Here is a 23,325-nt window from a genome sequence, read left to right as displayed (position 1 = left end):
TCCCCCTCTAAAAGACAAGACAAGGACTGTGAGTGTGTGATAATCTACCTAGGCAGAGATATAAAAATGGAATTAAGTTATCTCTTGAGTGTCTCCCATCAAGGTCTCGATTCTTCTAAAACAAACAAAAAGCAGATTTATTTCCCATTCGTGACTCACGACCACAGGAAAACACAAACCCCTCTGTAGAGAAGTCTGATGTCTTGACATGTTACCTCCCTTCCCTGCTCTAGCCCCTTTACACCTTTATCTGTCTCCTTGTCCCTCAGAATTTCTCAAGACAGCCTGCCGGTGTAATTAGATGGGAGAATTACATGGAGTTACATGGAGCGAGGTGCTGGCCCTCTGGGACCTCCAGGTTTCAAGAAGGTGCCAGGGTTGAGAGGCAGAGCAAGGGGGATCGTGTATGATAAAATCTCAAGTGATTTTCTCAATCAGAAGATAAAATGCATTGTTAAGAAAGGCAGCCACAGTGAAGCTCGCTTGCATGGGGAGAGTTGAGATTGCAACATCGAATATTTAAAAACAAACAGCCAAAAATAACTGTTGTCCCAACTGCTCTTTAACCTTGGTGGGAAGAGAACAATCTGTAGGCTGTTTTATCCCCACTTCTTGCGGGAGCTGAAGTTGCCAGGCAGAGGGAGTCCTTGGTCAAGGTTGTGCAGGATGGATGGGTCAGCTGGTAGCTGGGCTCTGGCTCATGGGGTTGGCCCCATTATTGCACCACACTCCCAGAGGTGGGTCTGTTTCTGTCATTAGGAGGGTTGTTGCAATATAGAAAAATACTAATGCTCACTGGATCCTCGGAGAATGGGAATATTTCTGTGGTGGGCAGGCGGTAAATCTGTCACAATGTCATGAGTAATCAACCCAAGGGTCCCTCCTGAGCCAGCACATGGCATCCTCTTGCACCACAGAGAGTGGCTCTGTTTCGACTTCACGAGACCCCAGCTGAAGCCACACCCCCAGTTGGGTAATTTGGTTTCTCACCCAAAGAAAAGGGATTCAGAGTCTGTGCAGGAGTAAACTGATGAGGACTTAATCCAGCTTGTTACCTGGACTTTCCCAGAGCAAACTGAGCTCTCAGGCATGACACCGAGGACATCTGGACACAGGGAATGGAGTCTAGAGAGACACTACAATAGTGGGGAAAGTGGGGGCTGAGGAGGCCCCATAATCTCACCCTTTCCTGCTTCCTGCCCTGGGTCCCTCTCCTAAGGAGGTGGTGGAAGTCGCCTGGCCAGGAAATAGAGTTAAGTAACATCATCAGGCACCTTTTTCCAGGAAGAGGGTTTACAACAACAAGTCACAAGGGCAACCTTCTTTTGCTCCTACCCTTACAGCGCTTGTTGCGGAGGAAATGGAGGTCAGCCATATTTATGGCCGTGCTTCCCAGAGCTCCCAACAGCCCCCTCTTCCGGCTGTTCCAGTGCTACCCTCAGCCTGGATCATGAGTTGTGCACACCCCCCTTTGCCTGACTTAGTGCTCTAGGGTCAGTATAGGAAACACCTCTTCCAGGGAGCCTCCCTGGGTCTTCCAGCCTAGGCTGGATCTGGTTATTGTAAACTCATATACCAGGCTTCCATCACATCACAGTCATAACACACAGGGTGGCATCAGAGAAGACAGACAGCATGAGAGTAAAGAATGCAGACTGACAAGCAGGGTTCGAATCCCTTCCCAGCCCCTTCAGAGGGCAGGACCTAAAGCCACTTGCTTGAATCCTGTGAGGCCACGTTTCTTTATCTGCAAGCAAAAAGAGGGGTAGCCCTTCATATGCCTTCCTGTCACTACTAATTGAGACAGAGACTGTAAAGTGCCAGACCACTGCCAGGCTCATAAGTACTATGCCAGCTGGGGCAGTTTGACCTCATTATCTCCTACTCTGGAACCCCAAGGTCTACCAGGTCAAAGGGTATGGTATACCAAGCTCCGTATTTCCAAAAAACGAGCTTTCAAACTTGGCACTAAGTAGGTGCTTGGTAAGCACTTCCTGGGCACAGAGTGAATGACCTGTGATAATTTTGTTGGTGACAGACTCAAGTTAGAATAGTTAGTGACATTTTTAGCACAGATTTTAATCACCTTTTTTGTCCCTATTTTGTAATCTCTGATGGAAGAATGGGAAAAACAGGCCTGTCTGCCCTCCAACACAGTTCATATCAAACTTACCTATGCCCTGGCACAATCAATGGCAAAACATCAATAAAAACAAGCATTGGCACACACCCACTCAGGTCCCTCCAGGGCTAGGGGCTGCAGTTCAGAGTTGGAGTACACAGTCTGTGCCATTGGAGAGCTAACCCACTCAGAACATGAGGTGACTACGTGGGAACAGACAATCAAATCAAGGTGCTTGGAGCAGGGGCCAATAAAAGGCAAGCAGACAGAGCAAAGAGCCTAGGGGAAGCCTGGGCAGGGAAGGAAGGACAGTACGTGCAGTGGGAGCTCAGGTGTCCTCATGTAGACGGAAAGCTATGTTCCGGTGCTGACGATGTTAGATATTTACTGGGCACAGGGAAACACTAATTGTTCAGCGGGGAGGAACCAGATTATTGAGGTCTGGTTTTGTTTCCTCTGTTTAGCATCATCGTTAATTTATCAACCCAGGAATCTGCTACTTGTTTTAAAATATAGTCACCTACTGTGAGAGGGACAGAAACATCTTCTAAGACTTAGAGGGCCCCTGTGCAGTCAAGTAAATATAACAGTATCTTGTTTAGCTAGGACACTTGGCTAGAGGCCAAATACTCATATTCAGAGTGTAGGGGACTGGGGAGAGCAGAAGAAACCAGAATCTAAACCAGTGCTGAGAACTATGGGTGCTGTCTTCAGGCAGCCCTTACTCTGCTGTGACTTTGGCTGAATGAAGCCAATAAGAAATGCTGGCCTTGAATTTGCACTGGCTTAGGGTTGAAATCTTGAACCCCAGGACCTAATCTTTAGCATAGGCAGCAAAGATTTTCTACAGCAAAGTTGATACCTATTAAAAAAATAAATAAATAAAAACAAGTCAGAAGAGGGAGGCTGCAGGAAGGGGGCTCCTCATAACAAGAATTTATAGCAAAACTACCAAGAGGAGGGGCTGGAGAGATGGCTCAGTGATTCAGGGCACTGGCTGCTCTTCCAGAGGTCCTGAGTTCAGTTCCGGGTAACCACACAGTGGCTCACAACCATCCCTAGTGGGATCTGATGCCCTCTCCTGGCATGCAAGGACATATGCAGAATACTCATACATAAAATATAAATAAATAAAAGTTAAAAAAAATAAAGAATGCCAGGAGCAAATGGTCTCAAGTTTCCCATGACACAGTGCAAAGGCATTAACGTACTTGCTAACTTACTGTGAGGACATAAAGAGAGGCACAACAAAGTAGTTGTTATCGTGGTTTAGGCGAGGGGGTAAACTGATGATTTAAAGTTTAAAAGCTCAACAAAAACTCAAATGTGGACTGAAGAGGTGGCTCAGTGGTTAAGAATGAGGAGGACATGAGCTTGGTTCACAGCACCAACATCAGGCAGCACAGAACATGATCTTGCACCCTCTCCTGGCCTCTTCTGGTTCTGCACTCAAGTGCACACATCCTTAAGTGTAAATCAGATCCAAAGATGACATTAGACATTCCTTGGCCTCCATTGCTCACAAAGAAGTGACGTTTAAAATTTCTGCCCTGAATCATGAAGAATGAAAAATTACTCTCCTTAACTGTTGGCTTTGTTTAAGAAAACAGTGTGGCATGTGGCATGTGATTTGAAACGTTCTGGAACTTTTCACTAAAAACTCCTCCCCCCAAAACACCGTTCTTCACTGGTGCTCATTTTGACATGAATGAGATCATTTTGTTCCGAATCTATGTAGACTTATGTGTAGGTTGCTGGCCTAAAAAATGAACTTTCATGGCTTCCTAGTGGTTTTCAAACTTCCTAAAAATATTTTTAAGATACCTATTTGGTAAGCACTTGTTCTTTCAAGGAACTAACTAGTTCTTAATTTTAGTTACCTTTGGTTGGGCCTCTGCAATGGTGTGTGTGTGTGTGTGTGTGTGTGTGTGTGTGTGTGTGTGTGTGTGTTCTAGGCCTGCTTGAAGACTGATGCATAAGGTGTGTAGGATGGCATGTTCGTAAGTGTTTTAAAAAATACATACAGTTCAAACTTTAGAGATGGAAAAATACTCAGCCTTGTGTGTGTGTGTTTCTAAAACCATAACACTGAACCCTCTGGCTGATGACTCAAGCGAATGGCCTCTCTGTCTGCAGAGGCAGCAGCCTCCTGGTATCTTCTCCTTGAGAGTGGGGGCGGGGGTGGAGGGTGTGTGTGAATTGGATTCTCTCTGTTTGCCCAGACAGCCCTGAGTGCTGTCTTTCTGTCCCTTGACACAGGCAGCTGACAATGCCACAGTGGCCTTTGCTTTTGCCTATAGCTGCTACCCTATCCCGAGGATGGCCTGCTGGTGCTTAGGGTTTGGCTCCCTGTGGATAGCCCGAGGGAGGTGGCAGGCAAAGCTAACAGACAGGGTGGCTTTGGGTTGCACTGGCACAGAACGGCTGACGCTTGTGAGTGAAATTTTCCGAGCAGACAGCAGGCTTCAGTGGAACAAAATGAATGGGCAGCGGTCAGAGAAAGATTTGTCTGGGGTTTGCTCAGTAACAGCTTCAACCTTTGTGGTGAAGATTTCAAGACAAAGGTTTAGGTGCCACACAGCAGAATAATCCTTCCAGTCAGGGCCCTGGTCTTAGTTCATAGGGCAATTTTGGTAGATAATTCCATGGACAGAAAGCAGAAGAGAAAATTTGGGCAGGCATGGAGGTTGCCTTTGCTGTTCATTTCCCCTTTCTGTTAAGAGCTGTTGCCCACAGAGAAGGGCAGCTGGGGCAATTTTCTGTTGGGAGAGGTATCTAACACATACACTTTGACGTAGACAACTGAACATGTCCCCAAGATGCAAAGAAAGAGGAGGCCAATTTCCTTTGATAGCAAATGCACTACAAATCCAGGAACTCTTAGGAGAGGAAGCAATGCAGTGTGGAAGAGAAAAAGTTGTAAAGAGTATGAGAACAAGACAAAACTTCCAGGATTTGGGACTGGAAAGAAGGCTCAACAGTTAAGAGCACTAGTTGCTCTTCCAGAGGACCTGGGTTCAATTCCCAGCACTCACATGACAGCTCACAACTGTCTATTCCTCCAGTTGCAGGGACACCTTCACATAGACATACGTGCAAGCAAGACGCTAATGCACATAAAATAAACATAAACAAATTATCTTTAAAAATTCTGGGATTTAATGAGAAGTGTTTCTTTCCCAGGAAAGTAAAGTGGGCACGGGGAGAGGCAAGCCCTTGTTCTGTATGCAAATGTTCACAAATAAGAGACCGAGAGACCAGATACAGCCTTCTAAATATAAAAATTAATGAGAGAGACAGAGAATGGGGAGTGGAGGAGTAGAGGTGGGGTGGGTGAGGACCAAGAGCAAGGCTAAGTGGATGAAACTTAACCCCAGAGGAGCCTTGCCGACAATTTGGCACTGGGGGAAATAGATTCCAGAGAGATTTTTTCTGGCCTCTTTGACCTTTTAGGTTGAAGCCAGCAGCATGGATGGGGAGTGTAAGGGAAAACAGGAAACTGCTTAGGGAGGCAGAGAATCTGGGAGATAGCCTGTAACTTGCCTGTTTCCTCTCGTCAGACTCCAGCAAGGGTGAGGTTGGTGTCCCTTCTGCTGATGGAGGCTCTGCACCAGGCTCTCCCGACCCTGGAGGATGGGTCCTGGGGCTTCTGTGTGCTTCCTTAGCCTTTTAGTCTTCCCAATATATTTGGAGCTTTGCTCATGGCCATCTGGGTCCAGCCTTCTAAAAAGCTGGGCCCCTTTCCTCTGTCATCGTGAACATCCATAAAATGGCCTCTTAGCAATTTCCCCTAGAGATTTTGCTGGTATCAGCAGGACCGAATTTGGCCCTCCATCCAGAGAGGTGCTTAGTCAAATTTCCCTGAGCTCATTCTCAAGCACCCTGTACATTATGCTTCGGTTGACGCCAACCTTCTGCAGCCTAGCCAAAGGCTCCCGGACCCAAAATACCTTTTACAGAAACTGTTCTACCCCCCTCCCTTTTCTTTGTAAAGTTCACTGTTGGGGAAGTGGAAGCCTGGGGATGCTGAGTCAATGTGTTCAGTATGTCTGTGTGACACAGACAAAGGGGAACTGATTCGCTTTGTCACCCAGGCAGCCAAGACTGGCCCTGGAATTAGAAACCTCATCCTGTGACTCTGGGTCATGTGCAGCATCCATCCGGGAAACTCTTTGGTTTTCAACACGGACTACCTCCTGTTAGAAGGAAACCATTCTGTAGGTGCAAAGTGGTCCTGGGAGGATAATAACGACAACAGCTCTCCAGGTCTCAGAGTATAGTGCTAGTTACAGACAGGCCTTGTTTCCTTCGGAGGCAGTCTGCTCTGCAATGGAGGCCAGGAGTGTTGAACACTCTCTTAAACCTACCCCACAAGGTATCCCCCTTAGCAATTATTCAGGACTCACAATTCCTTGGTCACAGTAATGCTTAGAATCTTACTCATCTTGTGAACACTGAGCACCTTCCAGAGGGTATGGTACAAAGACTAAAGCTGTCAATGCTGAGTTCTTTTCTGAACCGAACACTTTCACTTTCAAGTCACGGGGACACGCCCAGGGCAGAACTTTAACCACTGCTCAGTCATCTCTATTCTCCACACTTCTACCTGTCTGCTTCCCCACTCGAGCACAGCATCTCAAGAGCAGCTGTCTAGCTGTCCACAATCCCAAGGTGACTGGACTGATGTCGTGGTGTTAGATCAGCTGAGTCGCCTTGAGTGACTGACTTAACCTCTCTGTGCTTTAGTGTTCTCGAGTTAAAATGGAGGTCACGGTGGCACCGTCTTCCCAGGGGCATGGTAGCTTAATTATTTGTAGAGCAATTAAGACTGTGTTTGTAGGACAAATCCATACCTGCATCTTTGATAGTAACCTGAGCAGCTAGACATCAAGAATCAACTGGAGTCTTAAGCCTGCCTTCGTCAAGTCAGTATTTCTTACTCATTTTAAGCAATGAGCAGCCCCGTCAAAAAGCAATAAGCCAATCCCCCAATGATGGGTATATTTGAGGATCTAGCCACTATTTTATTTGGGAAGCTGTCAGGGCTCCCTGATAAGGCAGCGGTTGAAACGGGGAGCTCTCCAAGGGAAGTTAAATCATAGAGCCAGTAAGTGGGGTTTTGTAGCCCACTTCCCACCCCCATGGAAACTCTTCCACTGCCAACTTCTGCAGACAGGGCACCACTGTTTTCTGTACCTTATTCCACAAAGTTCTTTACAATACCATGGAATCAGCTCCACCCTACCTCTCCTAAAAGTTAACGCTATCTTTGTGTGTCTCTTTGTGGTTGGGACTCACTGTTGTCTTTCATGGATAAAAAGGACAAACTATCATGACGGCAGCCAGATTTTTGTGCCCCCAGTCAGCAGGGCTGTGCTTACTTGCAGTCGTGCTTCTCGATTTCAAAGTGAGGGTTGAAGTTGAGGACAATCTTCTGGTTGGGTTCGGGGGCGTAGACGACCCACTCACAGTTCTGGTGAGAGGGATAGTCCTGGGGGTAACCTGGGGAGGTGATGTAGCCCGCATCCTTGGAATTCAGCCGACCTCCACAGGGTGGGTCTGGAAGAGAGAGCAACACCACCAAAGAACTTGAGATATGCTCCTGAAGCCTCCCTCGGCCTCTCCTCCCACCCAGGGGCTGATCACAACTATTTTACAGACCTTTTATGGCAGTCAGTCCAGGAGACTAACCTATTTATTCATCCAGTGGAAGAGATTATTTCAACTCTTTGCTCCTCGTAGCCACCTGACCACACACACACACACACACACACACACACACACACACACACACACAGACACACACTCCAGAAAAATGATCATAAATATTCCAATTACAAGACTGAAGATTATAAAAACAAGACTATACTCTTAAGAAGTCTCCCTGCCTTTTCCTGTCTCCCTTCCTTGGTCATCTTCCTCTCTTCCTTCAAGCTTCCCATCTCTATCTTTGTCTCATAAATCCTTCATTTTATTTGGTGTCTCCTAGTCCAGCACAGTCAGCCAACAGCCGGGCTCCAGGAACTGACAATCGTGGTTTTGTGGTACCAACCCACAAGCAAGCCTGGCAACAATTAAAGAGGTGTGAGGAGGCACTTTCAGCTTTGGGCCAAAACAGGCCCTAGAGGGTGATTTCAGGTTATTTTTAAAGAAAGCCCCCAAAACACTGAATTACACACACACCACAGATTTGATTTATTATTTCATTATACACTGAGTGGAAGAATCTGTATCGGAGAATCTGTTGGCTCGGATCTGGGCATTTCCACAAAGGTGCTTTGTGTTGGGTGGACCAGACGCCTTAGCTTTCTCTATGCTTTCTGCCCACTGTCTCTCTGGCTCCACTGTTGCCACCAGAGTGTGCTGGTGCTTCTGGAAAGGCCCAGGCAGAGAAAGACCTGGCGCCCCTCTCCTAGGGTGCCTGGCTGGATATCAACAGCCTCAGTGGGCCAGGAGGGAAGGGACAAACTTCAAAGGCAGCAAAGGTGGGTGATGACATTTGAAGAACCTCATCTATCCAGGAGGGAATTTGTGCAACGCCTAGTAGGGGTTCTTGGGAAATAGTGAGGTTTGCTAAATACCACAGTAAGAGCAGAGGGGCACAAGGGACAGAAATATTCCAAAGCCTCTTGGAGTCCTTCGAGAGCATAGTGTGTCTCAGAGCATCAATCACGATTTAATACCGCCATCTGCATGGACCAGCATGGGCCCGTGAATTATGTATTACAGCTCAGCAGACACCCTCCAGGACGGGGGTCTTTCTCCTATGTTCCCTCAAAGAGGGAATGGGTCATGCATTTTTAACTCTACAGGTGCACTTTACCATCCCCGGTGTCTGTTGGCATTACTGTCTTCCAGCCCTCTGCTGCAGACTGCCAGCCTGACAGCCTTTAAATGCATAAATGATAGGCACGCTGCACAATGGTGGTGGGCCACAAATCCACACTAGTAGCCTTTTTGGCATCTAGCTTCCAAGGGCTCAAACTGTGCCGGGTTGAACTGCCCAGAATCTAATGGATTCAGGTCCATTTCCTACTGGGTGGAAAACAAAAGTGAGCCGTTTCCTCAGGCTAACAGCTACAGCATCATCCTCTACCTAATGACCCTGCATCCTCCCCAGGCCCGGAGGACAATAGGGTCCATCCCTCCCACCCAGATGCTGCCACCTCCCCTACCCTGCCTCTGCAGCCCATGCCTGCAGGCTTTGCAGGCTCCCCAAAGCACTCCCCCCAACAAGGGGCACCAGTATGTTCCAGCTGGTCATATGGTGGCCCATCAGTCTTGGCTTCTGTGGGTGAAAGGGCCTGGTAGAATCCCTTTGAAGAGGCAGACATGTGGGTACTTAGATCATTGGCTCGTTTGCCAAAGGAGCAGAGGAAAGAATGTTCTACTGGGCCAGACCCTGCCAGCTATTTTTGCAGAAAACTGCCTGGCCTCACCCCCAAATCATGTTTTGTGCCTTGAAACTCATGGGGAATGCTGAGCAGAGCTCCTGTTTAGTAGATTTTCCCATCATGCAAGCGCCCCCAATTACTCCTAAAAGAAGACTTTCTTTCCTTAACGCCCTGAACCCCAGTCTGGAGCTTTCAGCAATTAGACCATGCACACAGATGAGCAATGGATTCAGGAATAAAACTTCCTCCCAGAAAGGTTTCGTTTCTTATCTGTACTCAGCGTAATTACTGCCCCACAAAAGAAATCTTGTTTAACTCTACCATACTCTGTAGCCAATAGTCTGCACTCCTGCTGTTGAAATTTATTAACCGAAAGAAAAAGGAAAACCCTACTGCTTTCCTCTGTGTCCCCCCATCATTTCTTTATCAGAAGAAAATCGTGACACTTAAAGAAATATCTGTGAACTCATTAACATCTGCCTCAGTTGTGTGTTCTTAACCTTTTCAATACCCATCCATTTATAAATGGGCATTCTTGCTTAGACTGCATTCACACTCAGAAACACACACACAGATACCGAGCTCCCATCAATTACGAATACATAGCAGCAATTCACACTTCAGTCCTGCACACACGTTTACACCCTCTCATAAAATGTCACACATCATTTGCACAGACATATATCCCCAAAGATAAATACTAGAATTTCTGTCTCTATTTTTCTTGGAGAGAACAGAATCCTTGAAAGACAGCAGTAAAAACTGTAAAGAAAACACACTAAATCCTTCTACATCTCCCCTTGATAACTGATCTTTTCATTTCTAGATGGGAGGGGAGGTTGCATGTCTTAAGCACAAGCTTACCCCAATAAGAATTAGCTAGGCTTTCTTGTGAAGAGCCACACCATCCATTACTTTGTAGTGCTTTATTGTGCTCCCAAAGAACTCCATAATGCTTTCTGTCTTGTTTCAGAGGCATCAAACCAAGTATGGAGAGAGTTGAACTCAAGGGCAAACCCCTTAAGGCCAATCTCACACACAGAGGAACCAGATCCCACTGAAGCTCGAGCCACCAAGCCTGTCTGGTGAGTTGACAAGAGATTTCACTTTGCAACTGTTTTGTGCACACCTCTCACCTGGGGCAAATCTATTTCCCAAAGAGAAGGAGCAAGATCCACCTGGGAGGGAAGCCTGAGGGGTGAGCTGTGCAGGTCAGGGGTCAGTGGGTGATAGGGCCTGGTGAAGCGCCTTCACATGTAACTTCCTAGGGAAGAGAAAGCTAGCTCTTACAGTCGCAGAGTTTAGAATTTTTCCCTCATAGTGAATACTTAAATGTTTTTATTTGAAAAGTAATATGTCAAATATATTGTTTTTTCTAAATTTCTACATTCCTGCTCATATCACCTAGTCAAACTCCTTTTGATTCTGCCTATGGGTTTCCTGCCACCACCCCTCCCCCGCCACTGAAGATTAAAGAATTTCCTATTCCTTCACTTAGGCCCTCCTAGAGAGCCTGAATTAAGACAGAGCTCCTTGGTAATATTTGATTTTTAGGAGATATTAAAAAGGGGCAGAAGAAGAACTCTTACAAATCTAGTCTGCCATCTAGGAAATTAAATTGGAGCTGTTTTTTAAAGGAAAACGGTATTGCCTGAATTTGATGATAAGACTCAAAGCAGACTGTGTGGAGATTTTGCCTTTTAAAGATTTATTAATTTTATATGTGTTATATGCATAAGAGCTTTGCCTGGAACTCTCCTGGAGCTACAGATGGTTGTGAGTGACCATGTGGGTGCGGAGAACTGGACTGGAGCCTTCTCTGTAAGAATACAAAGTACTTTCAACTGGACACCTCTCCAGCCCCCTGTGGTGACAACTTTTAAATAATCAGAATTCTGATGGTTTGATTCAACAGCCAGAGTCCTGTGACCACATCTGAAGACCGACTAGACCGTTAGGTTCATCAAATGGAAAGAAAGCACAAACAGGGACACTTGATAGTGAGGTAACTGTTAAAGGTGTGTGTGTATGTGTGTGTGTGTGCGTGCGTGCGTGCGTGTGTGTGTGTGTGTGTGTGTTTACCATGAAGGGTAGACATTGGCAAAAAAGGAGAGAAGCTTATCTCTTACTTGAATGGGGGCCTTCCAAGGGTTCACCTTCATATATTTAATTCAGTGTGTGGACTCTGTTAGGTATGTAGTTGCCTTGGCTTTTAAGAAGTACTCTTTTCCCTTGGATGAAAACTCTACCTAGAATTCCAAAGTACAGTGGAGGTAAAAGAGAAACTCACCTTGGATGCTCCAAGGAAAGGCTTGAGAAAACTAAGAAAATCACTTTGGCTTCTAGGCTCTACCTTCATTTCTCCTGGGATTCTCTGGGACAGGACCTCCTGGATCTGTTTGAAACCCATGAACTTGGATCTCTTTGACTTTAACATGTGGGTAACCCTCATTTCCCTGTGGTTTCCCCTTCTGTGGTTTCAGTTATCTATGGTCAAAGACATTGCCATACCTTGATGCTCATCCTTCTGACACATAGTTAGGAGGTCAATAGCAGCCTAGCACTGCTGTTAAATCATTCTAAGGTATTCATTACATGATAACACACAGCATCATCAATAGAAGAGTACATTCACTACAGATAGATGATGACAGATAGATGATAGGTAGATAGATAGGTGGTAGATAAGTAGATAGACTACATCCATGTAATGTTTATTGTGGTATGCTATTGTAATTGTTACATTTTAATATTAGCTGTTGCTAATCTCTTAGTGTGTTTCATTTGTAAATTAAACTTTGTCACAGGTACATATGCATAGGAGAACGTCTGGACTGTTGACTTGGGCACTATTCATAGTTTCAGGCATCTGCTGGGAGTGCAGACCTATTCTTCTCAGGCCTGTAGGGGCTACTGTATGCCTGAGTGCCGCTGTATACTGTATCACTTCTCTTGGAAGCTTTTTACAGCTTACTCTTTACTCACAACATAATCCCATCCTGCCCTTAATCCAACATTACTTCCATTTAATTATTGGTAGCAGGGCAAGGAAGATGCTCTTCCTCCCCTACTTAAAAACAGGAGGTTGCTACCTTCTTATGTCACTTATTTCTGGACAGTTGACTGGAATAGCCCTGGGTGGGGATAAAGAGCCTCATTCTCACCACTGGCAAGCTGTGTGGCCTTGGGTAAGTTACACCATCATGCTGACACTTTCCCCTCTCCTCTGAAAGGATATATCCAGTTCTAAGTTGAAAGCCCATATACCATGAGGTGGGGGAAAGTTCCTATAACCTATAGAGTGATATCAAATTCAAAGGAGTCTTCTCTTCCTTCCAAAACAATAAGGCATGTGTTCAAGGTGTTACCCCTTGCTTCATTTACTCAGTAAGGCTGAAACCAAAGGCTAGGATCTCCACTTGAAGATGCCTGCCTTGCATTATGGAGAGTTTGAATGTCTCTCTTAATCATGTTAGCTGTAACAATGTGCGCTTCCTAACCGGCTCTGTGGTTGCTTGTTTATAAATATTATGGATACCCAGCTCCTTGTGTGAGCATGTCATCAACAGGGATACATGAAAAGACCAAAGGCAGCAGCATCAAATCCCTAACCCAGACCATCTATGTCCTTTTTTTGGGGGGGGGGGTTAGCCAAATTTTGCTCACCAACTCAGGATAAGCTGCTTCAAAGGGTTATTTCTTCGAGCTGAGGCTAGGTTTTGTTTTATTCAAAGTGACTTCAGTCTGTCACAAGACAGTCTCATAAAATCCATATCTTGGCTTAAGCTGAGAAGAAATGAGCCAATCCATCAGCCCAGGAATGCGACCATTTGACCACTTCCTCAGGCAACAACTAGGAGGGGGTGCAATCCACTCAATTTATGGGGCCGGGTGGCAGTGAGCAATGCCCTCCTGGAGGGGTGGCAAATGAGAATCACCATGAGCTTTTGCTGTGATAAAGTTCAAAATCTGAATAAAAACCATCCGGGATGGGAGAGGAGACAAGGAGCTAGAAGCAGGAGAGGAAGTCGGCACATGTGCAAGGGAGGCAGGAAGAAATGAAGCAAACCCTTTTTTTTCCCCACATCCCCAACTTGCCTAGAACACAACTGGGAGATGGGGCTGGAAGTAGGGCCTTTGGAATGCCTTTTCCCCTTCAATCTGGATGCTAAGAATGGCCTGTCACTTAGTTGGAAAAATGTAGGTTTGACGTGATTACCTCCCCTGACCTTGAATCATGCCACCTGTGGTAACCTTGTTATTTGTCATCTTATATCATAAACAAATGCAATTCCAATAGGGCAGCCGGTATAATATCATTAGTTTGTATTTATGTCCGCTCTTTTCCGGACCTCATTGCAAATGCAGTTTTGATGCCATTGACGAGAGATCTGGGATTACAAATCCTGACCATTTTAACAGACATTTGGGAAAGGAAACAGAAGAAAAACAATTTTGAGGTCTCTCCAAAAACCAAAGGAAGGGAGGGGGTGCTAATAAAAATATATGTATTTTCAGTTATTTTGATGAACCAAAGTTTAGGTTGAAATGTCAATTGCTCCCCCTTGGTTAGCACATGAAACTTGAACCCCCTGGCCTTGCAAATTGGACCTTGCATTAAGCCCAAGCCACTATTTCTGACTTTATTGACAATTATTTCTAACCATGCATTCTAAAGTACAGCTTCCCTAAATAAACCCAGTGAGCATGTCTCTGCTCCCACTTCCCCTTTCCCCTGAAGGTTTTCTTTGCTGAAATTCTCACCTGTATGGTATCCTTCTTCACCTTCACACCAGGAGTGCCATGGACTACTGCCTCCTTCTCTCTACCTCAAAAGCCCAAGTCTTGAGCATCGTCTTAGGAGTAAGAGTTCACATGACCTTATCCACTTTGCTGCAACACCAGCCACCTGAGGACAAGGACCTTTTCCTATCCATCTTTGGAAAGCCCTATGCAATAAAATCCAGAGTCTTTCCTAACAATCAGATCCAATGAGAGTTTACCAATTAAAGAATTAAGACAGAACTAGAATAATACTATTTTATCACAATAGAGTATCACTAGATATCAAAAATTCATTTTACCACAAAACATCAGACATTATCCTTCCTTTCCTATCCTTAGCTATTAGTAAATACAGATTTTAAAATGGCAAATTAACACAGGCATTGATCCATGGTGGACTTAATGTGAACTAGATCTCCAAGGACACCCTAACCTTAGGTAATGATGAAGTTCAGTGGTTACTCATGTTATATCTAGCAGTAGTAAACATAGTAATTTTTCTGAGCTTTTGGTTGATTGTTTACTGTTCTTTCTCACTGGAAAAGGCAGTTCCAAATACTTGTTTATCAGTCATTCTGGCAAGATGCAAAACTACAACAACGTCATCAGTGAGCAACTGCTGGTAGTGGGTTTTCTCCTACGTGACTTCAGCTGGCCTCTCTCCACTAAATCTGTTCTGTGCCTTTATCTCTGGCTCCTACTATGCCTTCAGGGTACATCTGCTTTATTTTCCCCCCATTTATTCTCACAATTATTATTATCATTTGGTCCAGTAATTTGCAATTCCCTTTATCTTCTTCAAGGACTGGCTCTCTCCAGAACCTAAATGCTACTTATCAGAACATCTTTGGGGGCTGGGAGTAGGGTACCAGACAGACTCTCTCTCTCTCTCTCTCTCTCTGGTGGCCAGGAGCCCTGTATACTGCAAGCTACTGGGAAGATCTTTCCTTTTATTCCCGCCCACCCCCTCTTTTTTTCTGGATTAGATCATGACTCTTTTATGAAGACCCAGAGGGAAATGGGATTATTAAGAAGGGTCTTGCTGGGTAAAAGCTATTTTGTCTTTCTGACGACTTTTTTTGAGTTCAGTTGCTGAGGAGACTTAAACACAGCATTTCCTGCTGAACACACTTTCAGTTAGGAAGGATGGAAGGGGGTGGGAGTCGGGAGACAGCAAGAACATGGAAAATAGAATAAGGAAGAAAAAGAATGCAAAGTGGAGACAACCCTTCGCTGAGATGAGATCCAGCGGGGGTGACTGGCCTGTGAAGAACTTTGTGAAGGAGATAAGCTGGTGCTTATGAAACACAGACAAAGGTTTAGTGATGAAGCAGCTGAGAATGAATAAATCTCATAAAAACAAAATAAACTTCCCACAGTTGGTGGAGAGTGCTTTGTGTGAGCATGAGACGACTAACCCCACTGCAGCTATCTCCAAGACTGAATGACATCAGAATAGGCTCATCAAGCATCAATTCTATGTGATGTCATACAGCATAGCCATCCTAGGTAGGTATTGTTATCAAACACACCCTTTACAGATAAGGAAACTGAGGCACACAGCAATTAAGTGCTCTGGTGGCACAGAATACTTAGGATATAGGGCTGGCAACTGGCCGAGTTGGACTGTAAACCTGGACGACCTGGCTCCCAATTATCGAGAAGCAAAGCAATCTAACCCCAGTGCTCTCAAACTCCAGTGACACTTATTGGTGGCATTTAGGGAAAGATAAATATTTTGCCCTATTCAATACCTCTTTTCTCTGCCCATGCCAGTAACTGGGCAGTGTGAACAATGAGGGATGTGTTCAAGGCTGGGTGTGAGCAGGCTGGAAGCACTTAACACCTTCTCCATTGCCTGCATATACACAGGCTCCCTGGCTCCCTGTTATGCCAGATCTCTTTCCTGTATTCTGGAAGCCCTGGGTGGGGTGTGGGGGAGGGTGGTAGGATGCTCAGGTCTTCAGTCACGTTTCATAGCATCACAGATTTTTTTTTTTTTTGTCAACACCCATTCCTACCCTTTCTTCTCCAGCCTGAGCGTTTCTGTCCCAACTGCCACGTTGTTATTGTTCTACTGGAGAGAAGCAGCATTTTCAGAAATGGGGGATTTATTTTTATAGCACAGCTGGTCTGCCAAAGGTCACATAATTTGGCAACATTCCCAGTGGTTAAAAATTAATTTCTCCTTATTAATACAACCAAGGTCCCATAGGATAGGGGCTCAGTCTTATCTAAACCTGACAGCTTCCTAAACCTTTAGAAGCTTTCTCCTGGGCCAGCCACAGGACAAGGCCAGTGTGTCCTGGAATCCAACCCCACTAAACCTTGCTCAGGAATGAAACCTTCAAATGATGGGCTCTTCTCTACAAGACAGATAGAGTCTTGAGAAATGCTGTAGGAACTCAGAGTTGGGGGAGAAAAGGAGATGGGCCATACAACTTTTCTGTAGTATCCTCCAGAACTGGGTTAATCATCTTCAAAAGCTAGCAGTAGATAAAGCCTTTCCTGGAAGGAATAGAACAGTGGCTAACTCCTGGGGCTCAAAGCACACAAATGCTACTCAAGGTGGGTGCCTCATCTGGCAAGATGGTGGCCAGATGATAAAATACCTTAAATATGTTCATGCCACCATGAACTCCTGCTCCGGGGTCACTTTGTAGGTCTCCTTCATTTAAGGAATTTCAAATGTGTTGTGCTTGTCAAAAGACAAAATAACAGTACATTTGGTTCTGGGTAAATTGGCTTTTCTATTTGATTCACAATCTGGCAACTTGTCATTTTATAGAAGGAACAAGCCTCCCATCAACTAAGAGGGGGTGGGGGTCTTTTATAGAGAAGAGGGCTAAGGAAATAGGACTGGCCAGGTCCAAGTTACTTTCCTTACCTGGTTAAGGTAAAGGGAACTTCAAACGCAACTGATTCAGGTGACAAAGTCGCCTTCTCATTGGTTGCTGTGGCCCTACTGGTTTGTTTTTATTTTTAAATTGGCCTAGTTCAGGCTTCAGTTGGATAACATGGCCAAGATTTAGCACAAGGGATTCCAATTGGATTTGGCCTCATTTGCTGGCTGGGGAAGGGGCTGATCAGAGACAATGCCCCTTCCATTTTATTCCGCAGGCTTCGTGCTTTCTATAAAGGAAAAACCTCACCTTCATATCTTTCCAAACTGGATCTTTGGGGGAACATGTTCTGAAAACTGCCAATAAGCCTGGCTCTTGAATTTTGTCAACTCAGAAACGTTCCACACTTTCTCAGTTCACTTTTTAAATTGCTTTAATGAAGAGTTGAATGAGATGAAAAACACCTGGGACCTCAGCTTCTTTCCCCCACTGCCTCCCTCGCCCCGATGATAACTATTGCTTGCATTCATGCCTCATTGCATAGGAACTGCTGTTTGCACTCTTCACTTTTCCTATACCTAGAAGGTAGAACCTGATGAATGCCGCCTACTATCCACTGAACAGCAGGGGGCTGGAGCCATTTGGTAGACAGCAGGGGTCCTGTTGGGAGAGCCCAGCCTCCAGTCCCTGCAGCTTTCCAATCTCACACTTTGCCAGTTGAGTGCTCTGAGGGCTCCTTGGGATGACATAAAACCTCACACTGGAGGTGCTGCTGGGCACTCGCTATTCTACCTGGTGCATCCTGGACAAGTAAGGGCCTGTCTTGAAGCCCCGTGGGGCGCTCTCCTCTGTTTTATACTGTGTACTCAGTTGGCAAATGGTTACAGCCTCACCACCTCCAGTGCTTGCTTCTGGGGAAAAGGTGACTGGGCACTTATTTAATGAGGGCAGGAGATCAGTCACCAGAGCTCTCAGTAGGCTGTCTGTTCCGAATCCAGGAGTTTACTGTTTTACTTGTAAATGATTATATACATCCATGGCCATGGCACATTTTGGGGGAAACAGTCTAAAACATTAATCATATCCCCATATCAAGCCCCTGGACTATCACTGCTTCTCTTAGTGGATTTGTTTGAACTCGGACCTGTCTCCCACAGCCAATTTACACCTCTTATCTGATCACCCAGCTCAGACTGAAGGTTGAATTGACCGAGTCAGCCCGTGTCCATGGCAATGCTGTTAAAGGCCACCACAGATCAAAGCTCTTCGGGAGTAAGAAGAAAGAGGGAGATGGTTATGGGGTCTGGCTTCTTTTGGCCCCAAGCCATGAGTCTCGTGGGGCCGGGGGAGGGGGGCGTAGACATTAAGCCTGGGAGTTGCCACCTTCTGAAAGACCAACAGCAGGAACTGAGCTATTTCTTGGGTAGAATGCAAGCCCCAGCGGATCCATTCTAACACAGCAGTTTCGTCTCCCGGCGCTGCTGGGGAAGGCTAGCGCCAGGGGGCTCTCCTCTCTGTCAGAAACTGAAACGAAGGGAGGCAGAGGGAGCGAGCCAAGCAGGGAGTCCACGCCAATAAACCGGGGCGTCCACTCCCTTCCCTTCCAGAAGAAATTCAACCGGAGCCGCAGAAGCTGCCGCAAGGGTGGGAGGATCGGTTAAGTGACCTGGAAAGCTGATTCCAGTGCCCCCAGCCCCCCCGGAGATCCCCAGAGTGTTGCCCAATCCGTTCCACGCCCCCTCCACACACCTTAGGACAGTCGGTCGACTTGTCCTGATGGTGCCAAGGGTCTGGTGGGACACACTAACGACGCCGCCAGCCCGAGGCGAAGGGCTGGGGGGGGGGGCAGCCGTTTAATCACAGCGCGCCTCGCCTCCATTAACTTGTGTTGATATTAAAAAGAAATCAATCAGGAAAACTAAAGCATCGGTCGTGAACACCGTTTTTTGTTTTTTTTTTTTTTTCTTCACGTGGACACGGGCAGCCAGGAAGGGAGGAGGGGGACGTAATCCGCCAGCAGGCAACTGCAGTGGCCGCTCTGGACAACAGCCGCAGCCACGACCTAACTTTCTGGCATTGGGCACCACCAGGGAATTGCGGCAGGCTTCTACCCGGGGGTGCCCTTAGTCTGGAGGAGGAGGGGACTGGTTTGGAGAAGTTCTAGGTGGCTAACTTAGTAGAGGCTGTAGCCTTGGTTCTGCTTTTGCTGGAAATATTTTTTTTTGCCTAATAGAATGTTTATGGATTGCTGAGCTCTGTTTCTGCTGCGTAGCCCAAACAAATCGATGCGGCGGTAGGGACGGCTCTGGGGGATGGTAGTAGGGGTTGGGGAGGGAGTTGGGAGCGCTGTGGGGCGCCCACGTCTCGGCCACGTGGATGCCCGAGCCGCGTGCTCTTCACCTGTTCTTACGCTCAGGCGGGCGCTAGCCGCACTGTGTTCCCGCAGGCTGTGCAAGTTGCGCGCATTCCTGCGACTTAGGCTGCCTGGCTGCTTCCCGCCTCTCTCCGCCCTCGGTGCTGCAATCCCACCCCAGCTTCCTGCTGCCCGGCCTGGTTAGAGCGGGGATCTTTCGGTCTCAGGCCCTCAGCCTCTACAAGCCAGTTCTCCCGGGGCTGCGGCGAGCTTGCATTGCCTAGTGCAGCGTGGGGGGCAGGAGGGGGCGCTCCGAGCCGGTCCAGCCCAGCTACCCAGAGTTCGCCAGCCCCTGGCTGGAGGCTACGCGCCTGGGAGCCGGATGCACGGTGCCCACATAGCCTTCCAGCTGCCAGGGACCGCCCCAGTATTTGCTCAGTTGCCCCCACGTGTGCCCGCCACCTTCTTTCCTGGCTTCCTTCTCGGAATAGGTTCCCGCTGCCGCCGTAGTGCCGGGACCAACCCACCTCCTGGCGGGCGCACATAGGGTGAGTCAGAGGTCTAGCTTGGCCTCGCCCTTAGCCACCCGGGTTAGGTCTCCGGGTACCAATCAGTTGCTCGATTGAAACGGTGATCGGCTATGGATCACCTTTTCGGGGAGCCGGATAATATTTACTCTGGGCGGGTCCCACCTCGGGTCCGAGGCTGCCCACCGGCTTTTAGTGGGCAGACCTGCTTTGCACTCCGCGCTTTAGAGCTTCTCTGGAAGTGACGCAGCGAGACCAGGGATTGGGATGGGAGGGGGCTCTGCAGAGAGCGCGGGAGGCAGGTGGCAGAGCAGGAGTGGGTCCGAGCGGGTGTCGTACACACACACGTACTCATGCTCCACGCAGCTCAGGGCCAGATGTGCGAACATCTGGGATAGGCGATGGTCCCCGAGTCTTCCCAATCCCTTTCGCTCCGCACATCACAGGGAGCCTGAAGTTGTATGTGTGGTGTGTGTGCCAGTGTGCTCGCACTCGCACACCCGGGCCTACCGGAGTCCGCTCTTGAATACATAATATACCATGGGCATTCTCAAGGAGCGCGCCAGTGCGCGCGCGCGTGCTATATATATATATATATATATATATATATATATATATGTATTCATACATAGCAAACCACACACATACATAATTTACGCAGCATTCAGGTCCGTGGGAGGTAATTTAATTTCAATTCAAGCTGGGAATTCAGAATTAAGGCAAGACCCAATGCGAGGCCCAGAAAATTTCCCCAGGACAGACCTGCACCCATCCCTTAGCTCATGCTTGCAAAGCTGCCTGTAGGATCAGTTACCGCAGAGGAGCAGTAAAGGCTTGGACTTGAGTCTCAAAGGCACCCCCCAAAAAAACCCCCCAAAATAGCAAAAAATAAAACCCATATGTAAGTGGCTGTAGGTGTGTGTTTGGGAAGGGACAAGAAGCTTGGCAGGCACTAAGCTTTCTCCTTAGGACTGGCTAAGCACAGTGCGAGGATGCCAGGGTGGCTGTTGGGAGTGAGTCCCTTCACTGCGGCTGCCTGTCACCTCCCAAGCGTCTCGAGATAAAAGCACTTCTCCGAGTTTTTGTCTTTACCTTCCTTCCTTCTTCCCCTCACCATTTCCTTGGTAGATGGAATCCCGTCCATAATCACCTGTAGCAGCAACTGCTAAGAGTTTTGTGAGGCTCCAGATACTGTCTTAGAGCGGAGAAAAGCAACCCTGGAGCAATCCTAGGGAGGAAGAACCGCATTCCCTGAGACCAGAGACCTGTTTTCAGAGAGATATCCCTTGCCGCACTCCACAAAAGCTGGCCCTGGACTATCCTAGGCCCCACTGTGCTTATCTTTGCAGCCTGTGTCCACACACCCTTTTTGACAGTGCTCAAGAGAACAAATTCCACTCAAAAGTTTCTAACCACTTCACAAGACAGAGAGACCTTGTGGGGCATGCAGTTTCTTTTATCTTTCAGGAATTTTTTTAAAGAACAAGATTTGTTTTCCCAGAGAACACATGGATTCAGGAGAGAGTGGGGACCAGCAATTGCCCACGGGAAAGCCCCATCTTAGCCCCAAGCTAACTTGCTCCCCTAGCTTCAGTCCTCGGATTCTGAGATGTACCCACCCATTCTGCAAACAATCCACACACACATTTGAAAACCAAAGCTAGACTCCTTCCTTTCCCCACAAGCCCTTCAGCTAACATTGCTCAATGTAGCTAAGTGGAGGGAATGCAAGTGATTTATATTTCACTGGCTAGGTTGAAGAAACTCAAGGGAGATGTGTTCTGCTTCAAGACAGGAAAAAAAAAATCCCCAAAACTGTAATGCAAAGGCTTTGTAGTATTTTTAAACCTTTGATTCAGTCCATATGTGACATCTGAACACCGCCAAATTCTGTTACAAAACACACACACACACACACACACACACACACACACACACACACACACACACTCCCAGCAAGAGAGAAAAGTTGGGTTTAGCACAGGAGCCCTGGTGGTGTAAAGAGGGTCGGCTCTCTCTCCCTTTAAATTATTGAGTATTGAGGGAGCCTCCTCCTGATCGGTTTTGCGTGGCCTCTCTGCATTAGCAGTCGCCTTTAAAGGGGGAACCATGTAAAAATAATAGAAAAACTTTGAGGGGCTTACCTGGTTGGCTTCTCACTTTGTGTCCTGAAAAGTACAGAGCTAAGAAAACCCAGGTAAGAGGGAACATATCCATTTTTGAAAGAGGCTTTCTCCAGGGCTAGGTTTGTGGAATCTCGTATAATTATGTCTTTGTGTTTTTCCTCTCTCTAATTTTCTTCCTTGTAGTGTCTTCTGCAAAGGTCTCTAATGATCAGCGTTTCCCTCCTGGGTCCCGGTGGCCCGTCTTCACCTTTAATTCTTGCTGGAATCCCCACCTCACTAGGAGATAGCTCCTGACATCAGCCAAGAGGGAGCAAGCAGGGGAAAGCGGGGACCGGTTTCTTCTTCAAACCCAAATGCGTGTATGTTCTCTCCAGTTCCTCAAAGTGTCATTTCCTTTATCCTACAACATCACGAGGGTTTCCCGAAAGCCAAGCGTAAAATAATAGTAGTAATAATAAAACTGAAAGCCAAGACTTGCCCTGGGCATTACACGACCCCTAGGCAGCCGTGTGATCTCAGAGGCGCAAACTGACACAGGTTCCCCCGGCACCCGGGACACACACGCGAGCAGAGACACCGACCGCTGGACAGGCGGAGTGGGAGGCAGTCAGCCTCCCGGCTCTTGTCCTCGCCGGGTTCCCTTAGCAGGAGCCTCCCCCGGCGGCTACACCCGCTTGGCCAGTCTCTGGAGGGGAGTGCGAGGCAGGAAGCGGCGACGGCCGGTGCTGCTGGTGCTGCTGCGGGTGCGGCGGTGGCTGGGATCGCCCGCGAGTGTGCGAGCGGCTCTCCGAGTTCGCTGGCGCCCGCCCTCACCTCCACCTCGCCCAGCGGCCGGCCGAGTGTCTGCGCTTCTGAGGATGTGCCGGGGGCGGGCTGCGGGCTGATGCCTCGCTCGCCTCCTCTGCCTCCCCTCCGACTCCCCCCTCGCCTTTTCAGGCCGAGCAGCATGTGGATGTCAGAGCCGCGGCAGAGCGATCCGATTACGCGCCGGCTCAGGGCCCGCCCCTTCTGTGTTCCTGATTAAAGAGGCAGCGGCGGAGACGCGCGGCGCAGAGCCCAGGGCCGCGGCACCCGGCTCGGGCGGGGCGGTGGTGGCTCACAACCCCGCGGCCGTGCGATCAAAGTTAAGGTACCTGGCACCTCGCCGCCCCCTCTCAGCCCACACCTCCCTCCTT

At 47.6% G+C, this 23,325-nt stretch overlaps 1 protein-coding gene across 19 annotated transcripts in view; it reads right to left on the bottom strand.

The window, feature by feature from the left end:
• Positions 1–22,983, bottom strand: part of Nrp2 (neuropilin 2) — a 158,992-nt gene extending 136,009 nt beyond the window's left edge. For 11 of the 19 annotated variants that reach the window (XM_035440981.1, XM_027397041.2, XM_035440982.1 and 8 more), the window contains exons 1-2: positions 22,169–22,983; positions 7,504–7,681 (exon numbers count right to left, since the gene is read on the bottom strand). In XM_035440981.1, coding sequence (XP_035296872.1) covers positions 7,504–7,681; positions 22,169–22,241 — 251 coding nt within the window. In that variant the 5' untranslated portion in view covers positions 22,242–22,983. Of the gene's footprint in view, positions 1–5,665; positions 6,144–7,503; positions 7,682–21,116; positions 21,253–22,168 lie in introns of those variants that run through there. The other 8 variants (XM_035440986.1, XM_027397046.2, XM_027397036.2 and 5 more) reach the window with 7 other exon arrangements.
• Positions 22,984–23,325: the final 342 nt, after the last annotated feature.

This window comes from Cricetulus griseus, chromosome 2, assembly GCF_003668045.3.
Source record: "Cricetulus griseus strain 17A/GY chromosome 2, alternate assembly CriGri-PICRH-1.0, whole genome shotgun sequence".
NCBI lineage: Eukaryota > Metazoa > Chordata > Mammalia > Rodentia > Cricetidae > Cricetulus > Cricetulus griseus.
This window is presented reverse-complemented; position numbering and strand designations above follow the sequence as displayed.